The sequence below is a fragment of the Ipomoea triloba genome, chromosome 7, assembly GCF_003576645.1.
Source record: "Ipomoea triloba cultivar NCNSP0323 chromosome 7, ASM357664v1".
Lineage (NCBI taxonomy): Eukaryota > Viridiplantae > Streptophyta > Magnoliopsida > Solanales > Convolvulaceae > Ipomoea > Ipomoea triloba.
In genome coordinates, this window is record NC_044922.1 from 22470557 (window position 1) to 22483240 (window position 12684).

Here is a 12684-nt window from a genome sequence, read left to right on the forward strand (position 1 = left end):
GTTAGATTTTCTTTTTCCGATTGACCAACATAAATATTTTCTATTTCATTTTTCTAGAATACCCAAATACTATAAAATTTAAAAAATAACTTTCTTTATAAAGGTGTTTTCTAAATTTCCAAAATGAATTTTACAATTCCTCTTTAGTCTTTACTAAACACCCACGAGGACCTGCGGACGAGTGGAATATACACAGTGCAGCTTTGACGATATCTGAATTTTTTGATACCCAATCAAGAAACATTACCATAACAGGGCAGTGTCCTTATTTCTCTCTCCATCCAATTCTATTTCAACTCCCAGGTGCGCGGGGATTAGGGTTTTGCCCAATCGGAGAGCGCCAGCCAGGATACTCACCACCCCACGGACCACGAACTCACCACAACCCTAACTCTCCCTCGGCCTTATCTTCCCCACTCCGATTTGCTCCTTCAGGAGCATATTCAATTAAATTGAACAAAAAGAGGAGAGAATCCTTGTTTTGCGGAGCCGAAATTTCTTTGTGGATCTCTCGTTCAATCCGGTAAACTTGTTTTACTTTGGTAAGTTGAAGTTCTCTGCATTTCAATTTTCAATCTTGTAGCACAGAAGGTGTCTATGCTATTGAATTTGGAGATCAGGCCGTTTCGCGGGCATACAACTGTTGGAATAAGTGGTAATTGTTTAAATATAGGAGTTTAATTCGTTCTAGTAACGTTCTCTGGCGCCTGTAATGAAAGGAAAGCTAGTGAAATGGTAGTAAAATTGGCTTCTTTGGTACATTTTATTGGTGGAATTTTTTAATATAGTTTTAGATATGAGGTGAAGATTAGTTACTATTATGTATCCGGTATATCCAACTATAATTATTGGGTTTGCATTTGGTTTGGGGTTTCACCACCTAGTGTTTGTGTCTGTTTAATTGTTTTAGCTTTTTCAAACTATTTTTTTTTAAAGTAATTTTTGTTTACAGTGCAACTTTGTCGACCTCTATAAAATTTATTTTGTGTAAAGAACTTTTTCATGTTCATTTCACGAATTCAGAGTGTGGATGTGATTGTTAGGCTGTTAGCATAGTTGCATCGTGTCATGTTATAGCAACTTCTAGTTAGTGCCATATTTGACTTTTTGAGTGTTGATCCATGCAGAGTGCCCCATAGCATCAAAGGTGGATTTTTTTGGGAGAACAGAAAAGGAAATCTCCTAATAAAACCCTTAGGCTACAGGCTACTTTCTTGATCTGTAATGATCCCACTCTAATGTTGTATTCTTTGAATGTGATATTATTTTTACTTTTTAGATGATTGTGTTGGTAAATCCAACCCAAGGAGAATTTCACTGCTGAATTTAGACTATATATACATACTTTTTCTTTTTTAAATCTCAGGAAAGAATTGTCTTTTCATTTACTTGATGCAAATAGATGGATGCAGATAACAAGAAATTTGGGCGAGGTAAGACATTGATTACCTTTATTATCCTAAATAACTGAGATATTAATTAGCACATCTTTGTATCTTATGTGGGGTGGATTGTGGTGTTCAAATGGCTTTGTTCAAGCTCTTGCTCTGTGTGTCCCTTTGCTTTTGACTCAAAATCAAATACCTCTTCCTTGATATGGAATAAATATTTATCCTAAGAACGTATATATATACGCCTTTTAGTTTTCCCTGTTTTTGGTTTATTTCGTAACTGAAGAGTATGCTTTAAATTTATTGCTAGTCAAAATTTTCCAAAAATGTTCTTGCATTATGAATGATTCATTTTTCTCAAGGAGTGGCAATGTGGTTTTAAATCATTTAGACCTCAAAGTGAGTGTTATAGAAATGCTTTCATAAAGAACTGAGTTTTCTGTCAATTCATGTATTGCCTGCCAGATTAATGCTCTTAGGAGTCGGAGATAACCTGTGATATTGATAAAGCTGTTTTATAATAAATAAGTTATAGGTCCTTTTCTGTACAGTATTGTGTGCGTGAGTTTTTGTTGTTGTAACTTTTGTGTCTTTGATCCTTCAAACTGATGTTAACTTGGTTCCATTAAAATATCAGGTCCACGTGAGCTTTCAGGTTCTGTGGACCTTATACGTCATTTCAAGTTGCAGCCTCATCATGAATTCTTCTGCAAGAATTCACTTCCATTGTCAGTATCAGATACATATTATCTGCATGATGTAGTGGGAGATGCAGAAATTAGGAAAGGGGATGGAATGCAATTGGATCAACTTATTGAGGATACTTCTTCAAGAGAGACAAATGCTCGGATTCAACCATTTAATCTAGATGTTCTGGTAGAGGCCTTTCAACTGAGGGAAACAGCTCCAATTGATCTCCCCCTGGTAATGAACTGCTTAGGCTTTTGTGAGATTAGTTTTTCTGGAAAGCAAATTTGCCCTCCTTTTCCTATTAGATTCTGAAGTTGGGACCTACTAATTGTGGTCTTCCAGATGTACTTATCATTAGGTCTCTCTTGTGGTGTTTTGTAGTCTGAGAAGGGCATTCCAACTATAGTGGCAAAATCTAAGAGTGAGTCTAAGGAGAAGGATAAAAAGCATAAAAAACACAAGGACAAGGACAAGGACAAGGAGAAAGATAAAGAGCATAAGAAGCACAAGCATCGTCACAAAGATCGGAGTAAAGATAAGGACAAAGATAAAAAGAAAGACAAAAGTGGGCATCATGAGTCTGGTGCTGAGCATTCAAAGAAACATCATGAGAAGGTTTGATAATGCTATGCTTATTTTTCCAAAATTCAAATAGCTACAAGCCTGAAACCTTCTTCTTCTTCTTTTATTTTTTTTTTTTTTTTTCACTTGGTCCATACATCATATAGTACTCATGTTTGCATGATTTAATTCTGGAGGATATATCCCATAGTGTTCAAAGTGATTCATTTTAATTGTCAACCCATGAGGATCTTTATATTAAATAAAAAAAAGTATATGTGGAAAATATCTTTTATTTTATTTTATTTATAATTAGGTTTATTGATGTCTTGCCTTTGCTCAAAAGTTAAGGTCCATATTGCAGTCACTCTATTTCATCTTGCAATGTAATTTTGTCAAAGTATTTTTAGTGTAAATGTAGCAGTTCCACATGATGGGGAATTATAGGTATTAACTCCATTTTTGCAAGGATATTTAGTTTCCTATAATAATGTTTAATTCTTAAATTACTGCATATCTTATAGTTTTAATAAAATGATAAATTGTTGCTCCTCATGTCATTCTAACTTTCCATTTTCCTTTTCAGGCCTTGTAATACTATTTTTCATTAAGAAGGTTTCTTTTATTATATATTGAAAATTTGAAACCGGATAGTGTTTTTGCACATATTACTCATCTTTGATATTAATTGTATGTCCTTAATGGAAAGTAAGCATATTAAACCAACTTTCTTGGGAGTTGCCTAGTGCTTTTTCATCTAACTTCAATGCTAAGTTTGTGATTACATGCAAATAAATTTGTGCATATATGTCTAGATTCATACTAAAGATGCTACAGATGGTGAATTATAAATTTCTCATTTGAGTTAAATAGTCTACCTTTCTATTTGCATCACTTTCTTGATGCAGTGGCTTATAGAATTATAGGTACTGAGCTCATTTGTTGGTCACCTTTGAAAACTCTGAGGCCAGATTTAGATAATTTATCTCCATAGCCTGGCAGTTGTTACTTTACCTTTTGTATTGATGCATCTACTGAATATACATATCTTTAATGACTATAGAAAAGGAAGCATGAAGGAGACGAAGACCTCAATGATGTTCAGAAACACAAAAAAAGCAAGGTAACACTGAAGTTTTTTTTTTCAAAAGTTTTTCCCCCTTCTTAGTTGGTATATCTTAAAATTGTATTTTGAACTTATTATGCAATAAGTAGGGGTGGGCGTTGTTTGGATTAACTAAATCAAGACCCAAAATCTGAACCAAAATTTGGATTATGGGTGAACCCAATTGCTTTTCAGGTGTGATATTTATCCACACCCAAACCAGAAACCCAAATTATGTCTATCAAATCATTTTAATTATTATAATTTTAACCTTAAATTATATTAAATGTAAATATAAATGGTTAAGATCAATGAATTAAAGTGTTATTTTATATATCTAAATTATAGTTTGGTTTAGATATTGGGTCTCAAAAACACAACCACAACTGTTTTTGGATTATAGATTTGAAATATCATCCAAACTGTCCTGGCGCCCACCCCTATGCAGAAGGCATTTTGGTTAAACATTATGTTCTTTTTACTAATTCGGCTGCCCTCTTTATGCACTGACTTGCTGCAGCACAAGAGCTCAAAGATTGATGAAATGGGTGCAATAAAGGTAGCAGGATAAAGTGGCATGTGGTTCTATTGTTTAATTTGTCCTCAGATTTTGAACTTGAGAGTTTGGAAGGATCCTTTACTTACTATTATGAAATTATCTGAGGTACAAGTTTTAATGCATGCTACCCATTCTTAAAAACCTTACTGCCTGACCTTTTGTTTCCATTTGTATTCTACCTGTGATTTATCTGCATTCTGTAGGACCATGGCTTCTCGTTCATGGATGTCTTATTTTCCCCCTTATTTTTATAACCATTGTGATTTGAACTTTTCTTGAGTGAAAATACAAAGCTTGAAGATTTAAGTGTAAGTAACCAGCCTGTAACTATGAAGGATCAACATCTACAGATGGATATTATTGGGCTAGGTTAGACCGTTAGACATTGCATGTAGTCTTCTCTTAGTCAGTTAGTCATCTATTAAGCTGTGTGGAAAGGATAAATATATGAAAAATAGAGTAGGAGCTGATAAATCAAAGACTGCCTAAAGAAACATAAGGTAAACCAGCAAAGCTATTTGGGAGCATGCCATGAAGGTATTAATGCCTTCTCCTTCTGTATCTGAATGAATTAGGCACCTCAATAGTTATCATTAGTACATGTCCTTAATTAGTTATATTTACCTGATTCTGCTATGAATCCTATGATAGTAGTAGATATGTGCAAGTATGCATGTGTTATCAATTTTTGTTGTCTATTGAAACTTAACCAAGTAGAAACAATGATTTAGGCTGGTCATGTAGCCAAATGAGGAAGTGATAAAATAAGTCATAAATACTAAAAGAATTTAAACTGTTATTCATTTGTTGTAACTTTTTTTTCCCCTACTAGTGTGATTTTTTAGGTCAGAACATTACATGGCAATACTTGAGTGTTTGAGCTCAATTGCTCAAATATAAAAAAACATGAGTAGATTCTGTTTGTTACTTGGGATATAATTGTCTTATTGAATTTTCTCTACCGGTTTGCACTGCAACACTGGGAAGTGGGTTGTGCATAAGTTCAGAAGTGTGTTTAACTTGAAAGCAATTACTAATTTCCTAATGGAATATTATTGTTGCAGATCTGCATTTAAGACACTTAATGTGCCATCTTTCTCGCAGATCTGCATTCATCCTTATAAAGAAAATGTTTATGTATGTATTCACAATGAGTGAGTCTGCTGTGATTGAGCTATTCCCCTTGTAAGGGAGGTAGTTATTTTGAAGGGACTTGATATTGGGCTATTCTTAATACAAAATAATCTCAACCATCCATTTGGTATGATCAAAACAATGGTTGAATATAAGGGGAAAAATGTTGTGTCATTTTCGTAATTATTACAAACTTTGGTTGTATACTGGAAAAACTTGAGAGTGCATCTCGTTGATAACTAACAATGTACTCAAGATCTAAAACGAGTTCATTCAAGTTTGTTACACTCGTATGTTACAGTGCAACAAAGTTGAGTGCACTTTTTATAGATCTTGAGTACATTGTTAGTTATTCGCGGGATGCACGGCCAAGTTTATCCCGTATATACGATCAAAGTTTGTAATAATTACGAATATGCAATTGCAATTTTCCTTTTCCCCTTATTTTCCAACCGTTGCAACCTAAATGGATGGATAAGGTTATTCCACATTTTTTATGATAAGACATGTTCTCATAAGATCTTAATTCTATATATAATACTCAGTATATCATTCATTATAGAGGGTATTTATATTTTTTGACTGTTTATTCGGTTTCTATTCCTTAAACTAACCTAACATTTAAATATAATTCATTAAATCTATTACTTTCACAAACCAAACACTGGAACAAAATTCATTTTCTGTTACTTGCTTTTTCCATTTCCCATGGAATAAGATTCCTATTTTTCCAAAATTCATTTTGTGAACCAAATGTGTTGTTTGTGTCCAAAAGTCATAAAAAAAAGAAAAGAGACTTACATCTAAGGTTCACTGTTAGGACTTCACTACATGAAATGCCAGACCATTGTCCTTGTGGTGGCAATAGAAAATAAGAACAATAAATGATTGTAAGTCTAAGGTTCCGTTTGGAAACTAGGTAAATGACTTCCGAAAGTCATTTTTTAGATTTTTCTGTGTTTGGGTATACAAAGAAAATAAAGTCAAAGGAAAATATTTATTCTGGTGAATGGAAAACATACCCAATTTGGCGGAAGATGTTCTCCTAGATTTTTAGTCTGAAGATATTTTCTGAATTCTTTATTTTCCCTTCTTTCTTCTCTCCTCTCTTCAATTTAGTTTTCAAATTATTATTACCACCGCCACTACCACCAACACCACCACACCACCACCACCACTTATTAATATTATTATTATTATTATATTATTATTATTATTATTATTATTATCTTATAACAAATAATATGTTCATTTATAGGAAAATGAACCAAATAGAAAAAATACAATTTCTTAACTTTCAGTCAAATAGAAAAATATAGTTTTCTAACCTTTAGCCAAACACCAGAAAATTAAAATATTTTCTGGAAAATGAGTCATTTTTTGGAAAATATTTTCCGGGTTTCCAAACGGACCCTAAGGTCTTCACTGATGAGTGCATTAATTTTAGTATTTCCTATGCTGTAACAATACTTAACTAATTTCAATTGCACAAAGATCTATACAAGGTCTGATCAAGTGCAAAAACTCTTGTCATGCTTGATCCAGGGCAGGGGACATGGTTCTATTTCCTAAAATGCTGCAATAAAACAGATTTAGTTATCAATTGCAGAGAGATCCATACAGGTCTGATCTCATATGCACAAATCTTTTATAATGTACAGTCTAGGGAAGGAAGCATACAGTTATGTACGACCTCTCTTGACTCTGTTTTTGCAGAGGTTATTCTACATAGAGCCTGTAATAACAAGTAATTCAGCATGGCACTGCTATGAGAGCTTTGAATAGTTAGTTGCAAAGAATTCCACATTTAACTTGTCCATTTTCTTACACTTTCTTTAACAAATGAGAAGTAAAATAAAGAATGAGAAGAAAATTGGAAAATGGTAAAGAAAGGTATGATTTCTCCGTAGGAGTTTTAAAGATGTGACACATAACGCAGGAAAGAGAAACCGTAGTCATATTTGAGGATAATTTCTGAAAGATGGGCTTGTGTAGTAGCCAAGTGCTTAGCTGTCAAGACTGTCAGGTTATGTCATAAAATACAAGATCTCTGAAACCGAGGTATTCTATTTTTTACATTTTGTAGCTGAATGCCGGTACAACCCTCTTTTCTCATCTACACGAATCTTATTGCATTATTAACTACAATTATAGGGCCTTAAGTTTAGAAGCTGGTTTACTACTGTTTTATTTCAGCTTGCTTGGTCTCTCAAAAACTTCTTATATGACCATCATAAGATATATCTGCTAAAATATATTGTATCATTTGAGTGACAACTCTGATTTCCTGCTTCTCTGCCTACTTTTAGAGATTGACATAGTTATAGATGACCCTAACGTGGGCGTTTACTTCATGTAATATAACATTACCAAGGTAATGTGAGCATGATAATCTTGTATAACCTTATTTAGTTCAAATTATGTGATATCCTCTGGTATTGTAACATTACTGATTTACTGCCACATAAGAAAATGAGTTTATGTGAAGGTAATGTTATTATCTACGTTTTCTTAGGTATTGTAACATTACTTCAAAATATACCAATTTTGCCATTTATACTGCATATATCGTTTTTGTAGAAATTTCAAGATAATATTACACTCTCACAGTCTTAACTAAACACACAAGGTAATGTACTCACATTCCGTTGAACTAAATATCCCCTAAGTTTTCTTGCAATTATTTCAATCTTCACAAATATTATGTTAAAGAGTTCCACACCTGCTTGCCAAGGATATTATCTGGGCAATTTTTGTTAAATGCTAGAAATGGTGGTGAAAAGTTGAAGCTTAAGCTGATATTACTGACATTATTCTATAGCTTTCCATGTATGCCAGCTTCCATCACTAATTGTTTTTAGTTGTATAACTTCAAAAAACGTTTTTAAGTTGTACAAAATGTGTCTATTACTTCAGTAAGCATCATGTCTTTACAGCATATATTTCCTGGTGATTCTAATCTAGGGGAAGTCTTCCCTATCATTGCATTCACTTGTATTGCATTTCCTTTTCTGTGCAGAATAGTTTGTGAGCTAACTAAAGATCGCCAAGACGGTGAATCCAACTGTTGAAGTAGATTTAGTTCAAGGTACAAACTACTGAAAAGAACATTGTGTCATAACAAGTTCTCCCATTCAAAACATAATCCCATCGTATGGTTCTAATGGCATATTGGATATCACAGCCTTTTACTGTTGCATATGTTTTTGCCCTTTTCATGGTAAATCTGATTTCAAGTCTTACTAATAGGTCTAACAAGTTTGCAGCTTTGCATAGTAAAAAGAGGATGCTCAGTTGAGTGTTTCTATTCATCATTTGTCTTTCCTTTGAGCTTGAAGCTGGCTTCTGATCTTCAAATGTTAGGTGGGATTCATATAGAGGTTTTGTCTCTACTGATATCATTATAATAGGACCTTCTAACGATGGGAATAGGAATTCTTTCTGTATATACTAGGAAGAAATGAAACTCAAGTTATTCTTTCTCATATATTCAGTAGGGAGAATGGCATCAGTTTAACATCTGTTTCCAATCATAATAGTTCAAATCTGAATCTGTAAATCTGTGTAAAATTTTGGCACTTGAGCCCGGTTGCCTCTACTTGAGATGCATGCTCCTAAGTCCTAGCATGACTTAAACCTAGGTTGTTATAGAAGTAGCGGTTGTTGCTGTACGTTTACTATTTTCTTCGTGGGAATGGCTGTAGTGGGGCTTCAGTTTTTATTGGCCCTGATGAAATCCATAAATTTACTAGATATATTTGTATGATGTAGGGGAACTTATAATGTCTTATGGCTCTGTGTTTTGTACTTAGTAAAGTTGTATTTCTTATTTTGTTAGAGGTATGTACTACCGGAGGATACAATTCTATCAATCATAGCTTTGCTGAAAATTTTCCTTGTATTAAGTTGGGAGAATTAAATTTTATATAGTTTAGGTGTGTGGTAGTACTTCTCATGTGCCTTCTGGGTTTGGACTATGGAGTTTATGTCATGAAAACTGAAGATACTGGGCAGAATGACAAATATGATTATGTTCCTTGTATATAGAGCACAATGAGTTTGTTTATTAAATGAATTGCTTTATAAAACAGGAGGCACCTGCCCTTGTTGCCATTCTATGGGTTGGGTTTTGGAATTCTGTAGTTGTACGTAGTTGTAACATGGAATATTTCTAATAATATAACAATTTACAATAACTAAATACAATATTCAAATAGTTTCGAGTGTTGTTTTTTTTTTTATGAGTACATTTTAACTTATCCACATATCTATTTAATAAATTATTGTCCTGTTTGACTTGTTTAAACAATTAATATGAGAGTTTGATTAATTAAATTTTTGCAACAATTTATTGCTTCAAAATGTTAAAATTTAAATAGCTGTTAAAAGTAATTTTTTCGATCAATTTTTTGAGAAAATTATTTTGCATGTAATCAACTACGGAGTATTAGTTAATACTCCTTTCGTCCTATTTTATGTGTCTGATTCGGTTAACGAGGCTTGACTGAAGTTATTTTTAATCTAATTTTTCATAATATTAAGTTTAGTATTAATATACAAAATTTATATATTTAGAAACTACACTAAAAGTACTTGAATAGTAAGTAGGATAGGTAAAATGGGACAGAAGGAGTAGTTAATTATCAAACATTTTTCTATAATCAACTAATGCTATCAATTAGTCAAATTTACTAACTTAATTAGCTAACAGTTATCAGACACTCTCTATGTCAATCTTAATTAGGATGGGACTTTATGAGACTTTCATTATGGAAAGTAATAAATGTGTGTGTGTGTGCCATTTTTTTTTTTTTTTAATGTGTGTTGTTTTAAAGAATGTTTTTAGATGATGTAATATTATAGAGGTTTAAAAAAAAAAATAGAGAAAATGACAATTTTGGATCTTGGGTTATACCCAAGACGGCCAAGTAGATACTTAGCTCTCAATTATTGTCATCAATTCTCTAAAGTATCAAGGATAAAAAAGATATACTTCATCTCTAAAGTATATAGGGTAAAAAAGATATATTTCATTTCATATCATCAAACATATAAAAGAGTCTATCATTATATTGTGGATCAAGATTTTCATTATAAAGTGAATTATTAATATACAAGTTTATTTTTAGTTTATTTATAGTTTAGTTTTAGTGTATTATACGTTGATTTTTTTAATGTTTATTTTTAATTGTAATGCAAATTTAATTTTAATATATTACTTCAAAATAATTTTTTTATACATTAAAAATTAATATTCAATATATTCAAAATAAAAATTTATCATGTCCGTAGTATAATTTGGCTACTATTGCTTCTCATCTCCATTTGCAGTTCTTCCAACCAAATTATACTGTGGCTGTGGACATGATTTATCTTATAAGGTGGACCATGATTCATGGTAAAAAAAAATCTAGCCTCCAATTGATTCAGCCGAAGCTTCATTACTTTTTTGCGCTGTGTGTCCTCAAGAAAATCGAAAGAAGGAAGAAGAGATTTCATAGTTTAACCAAAATGACACTGGGCTTAGTGATATTTTTGGATGACGAGTACCCACAACCCTTTTGAATGTGAGTAAACGTTCGTCTTGTGACTCTAGCCGGCAAATGACCACAGAGAGGTAATAATTCAAACTCGTGACCTTGTGGTTACAAGTGTGGATTTCTTACTATCTTGGTTGGGGTTACTCCCTTGGTGATATTTTTGATTTATGATCTTGTGGTTACAAGTGTGAAGCTTTTGCCATCTTGGATTGTGTTACCCCCTTAGTGATATTTTTGAATTTATGATATCTTAAGCTTGTTCTTTGGAAGCTAGAGTTCGAGTCTATTGGTCGATGGAGTAGTGCTTAATGGTCAATGCTTCAAGGAATATCCTAGAAGTCTTGTTCCATATTAAGGTAGATGTTTGGTTTCCACTGAAGACATGGGGTCAATTGGGAGACCTAAAGCCAAAAAGAAAATTAATTAGAGGTGATGAAGACTTTGTACAGAGTGTAGAGGCAGAGATGGAAACTAAAGACTGAATGTGCGACTTGTGAATTTGTGATTTACCTCATCTAGTGCTTTTAGGCAAGGGTGTGGGACTTAGGGTTAATCTAACATAAATTAGAAAACCTAATGTATCAAATCAACATGGTAACAAATAACATTCTCACTGCGTGCAAAAGGGAGCTCTTGAAACTGGGAGTTTGGAAGATTGAAGTCATAGCCCGCGAGCAAAATAAAGCAGCGGACTTGCTCGCACAAAAAGCTTGTAGATTGGACAGAGGTACAACTTTACTCCACCAGCCTCGAACCAAAATACTTGAAACCATCAAGGATGACGCCGCTGGTGTGCCATCATGGCGACAGTAATAGATTAGTAGCACTATTGGGTGTTCCCCTTCCAATTGATCTAAAAAAAATCAATAAAATTGTGAAATATCTATTTTAAAAAAATACATTTAGATGTGATATAAATAATTATTAATCATAATTGAATATGAGTCCGATCACAATAATAAAAAAAAAAGATATGATTTACACAATTTTAGATATGGTAGTCGCAGCATGGAGCAGGTACCGAGAGTATCCAGCGCATCCCATGAGCTAGTTTGCCGTTTTGATGCTGGGCTCCAGCAGGAGGGGGAGAGGGGTGTGTGACTTTCGGGGTGGGTTTGGTTACGGGAGAAGGTGCTTTTTTGGCCGGGTGTAATAGTGAGCTACAATGTGTCCAGGATCTTGGCCGAGGCAATGATGTGTAAAGAGGTTCTATCATGGTTGAAGGCACGAGGTGTTCGCGAAGTATGTGTCCAGTCTGATTGTCTAAACTTGGTTAACGCCCTACGTAAAAGGAAAACCATTAAATCGTATCTTGGTAGTATTGTTTTTGATTGTTTAATATCAGTAGCTTGTTTTTATCTGTTTCGTTTGAATTTATTCCACGGTCAAGGAATCAGTTTGCCCATGCATTAGCAAGGGTAGTTGAGACTCAGACTGAACGTTTGTATTGGGATAGCGTTCCCCTTGATTTCTTTGTTGAGGGTTAATATATTGGTTCGGTTGTTTTGGTTAAAAAAAAAAGATATGGTAAGGTTAGGGCCGAATATCAAAATTTATTAATGTAACTAGTTTTACACGTGTATTGCAACTTTTTTTTTTGGGGGGGAGCAGAGCAGTCAAAGAATTAAGCCAACCACATGCTAGACTGGGGAAAACAACTGTTCGATAATGAGCCGGTCTTTTTTTATATGACATGACTGATTT

General features: G+C 33.4%; 1 protein-coding gene across 14 annotated transcripts; it reads left to right on the top strand.

Moving 5' to 3' along the window:
- Positions 1–226: 226 nt before the first annotated feature.
- On the top strand, positions 227–9528 carry LOC116024971 (mediator of RNA polymerase II transcription subunit 19a-like). Of its 14 annotated transcripts, none has more exons than XR_004099543.1 (10): positions 227–542; positions 1128–1221; positions 1367–1433; positions 2029–2315; positions 2463–2696; positions 3706–3765; positions 4268–4306; positions 8021–8069; positions 8460–8528; positions 8690–9528. XR_004099543.1 is itself a non-coding variant. In XM_031266020.1 (9 exons), exons 3-8 carry the CDS (start codon positions 1403–1405, stop codon positions 8054–8056), a joined length of 687 nt encoding a protein of 228 aa, XP_031121880.1. In that variant the 5' UTR covers positions 227–542; positions 1128–1221; positions 1367–1402; the 3' UTR covers positions 8057–8069; positions 8460–9528. The 14 variants fall into 14 exon arrangements, 3 of the variants coding, with proteins under 3 accessions (XP_031121880.1, XP_031121882.1, XP_031121883.1); XR_004099552.1 differs by having other exon boundaries at positions 2155–2315; XR_004099550.1 differs by lacking the exon at positions 8021–8069.
- Positions 9529–12684: the final 3156 nt, after the last annotated feature.

Excerpts from the sequence above, each read along its gene's own strand:
- LOC116024971 (XM_031266020.1), top strand. The coding sequence starts at position 1,403 with ATGGATGCAGATAACAAGAAATTTGGGCGAG. Across the intron at positions 1,434-2,028 it reads TAACAAGAAATTTGGGCGAG|GTCCACGTGAGCTTTCAGGT; the intron begins GTAAGACATTGA and ends TTAAAATATCAG. Across the intron at positions 4,307-8,020 it reads ATGAAATGGGTGCAATAAAG|AAATTTCAAGATAATATTAC; the intron begins GTAGCAGGATAA and ends TCGTTTTTGTAG.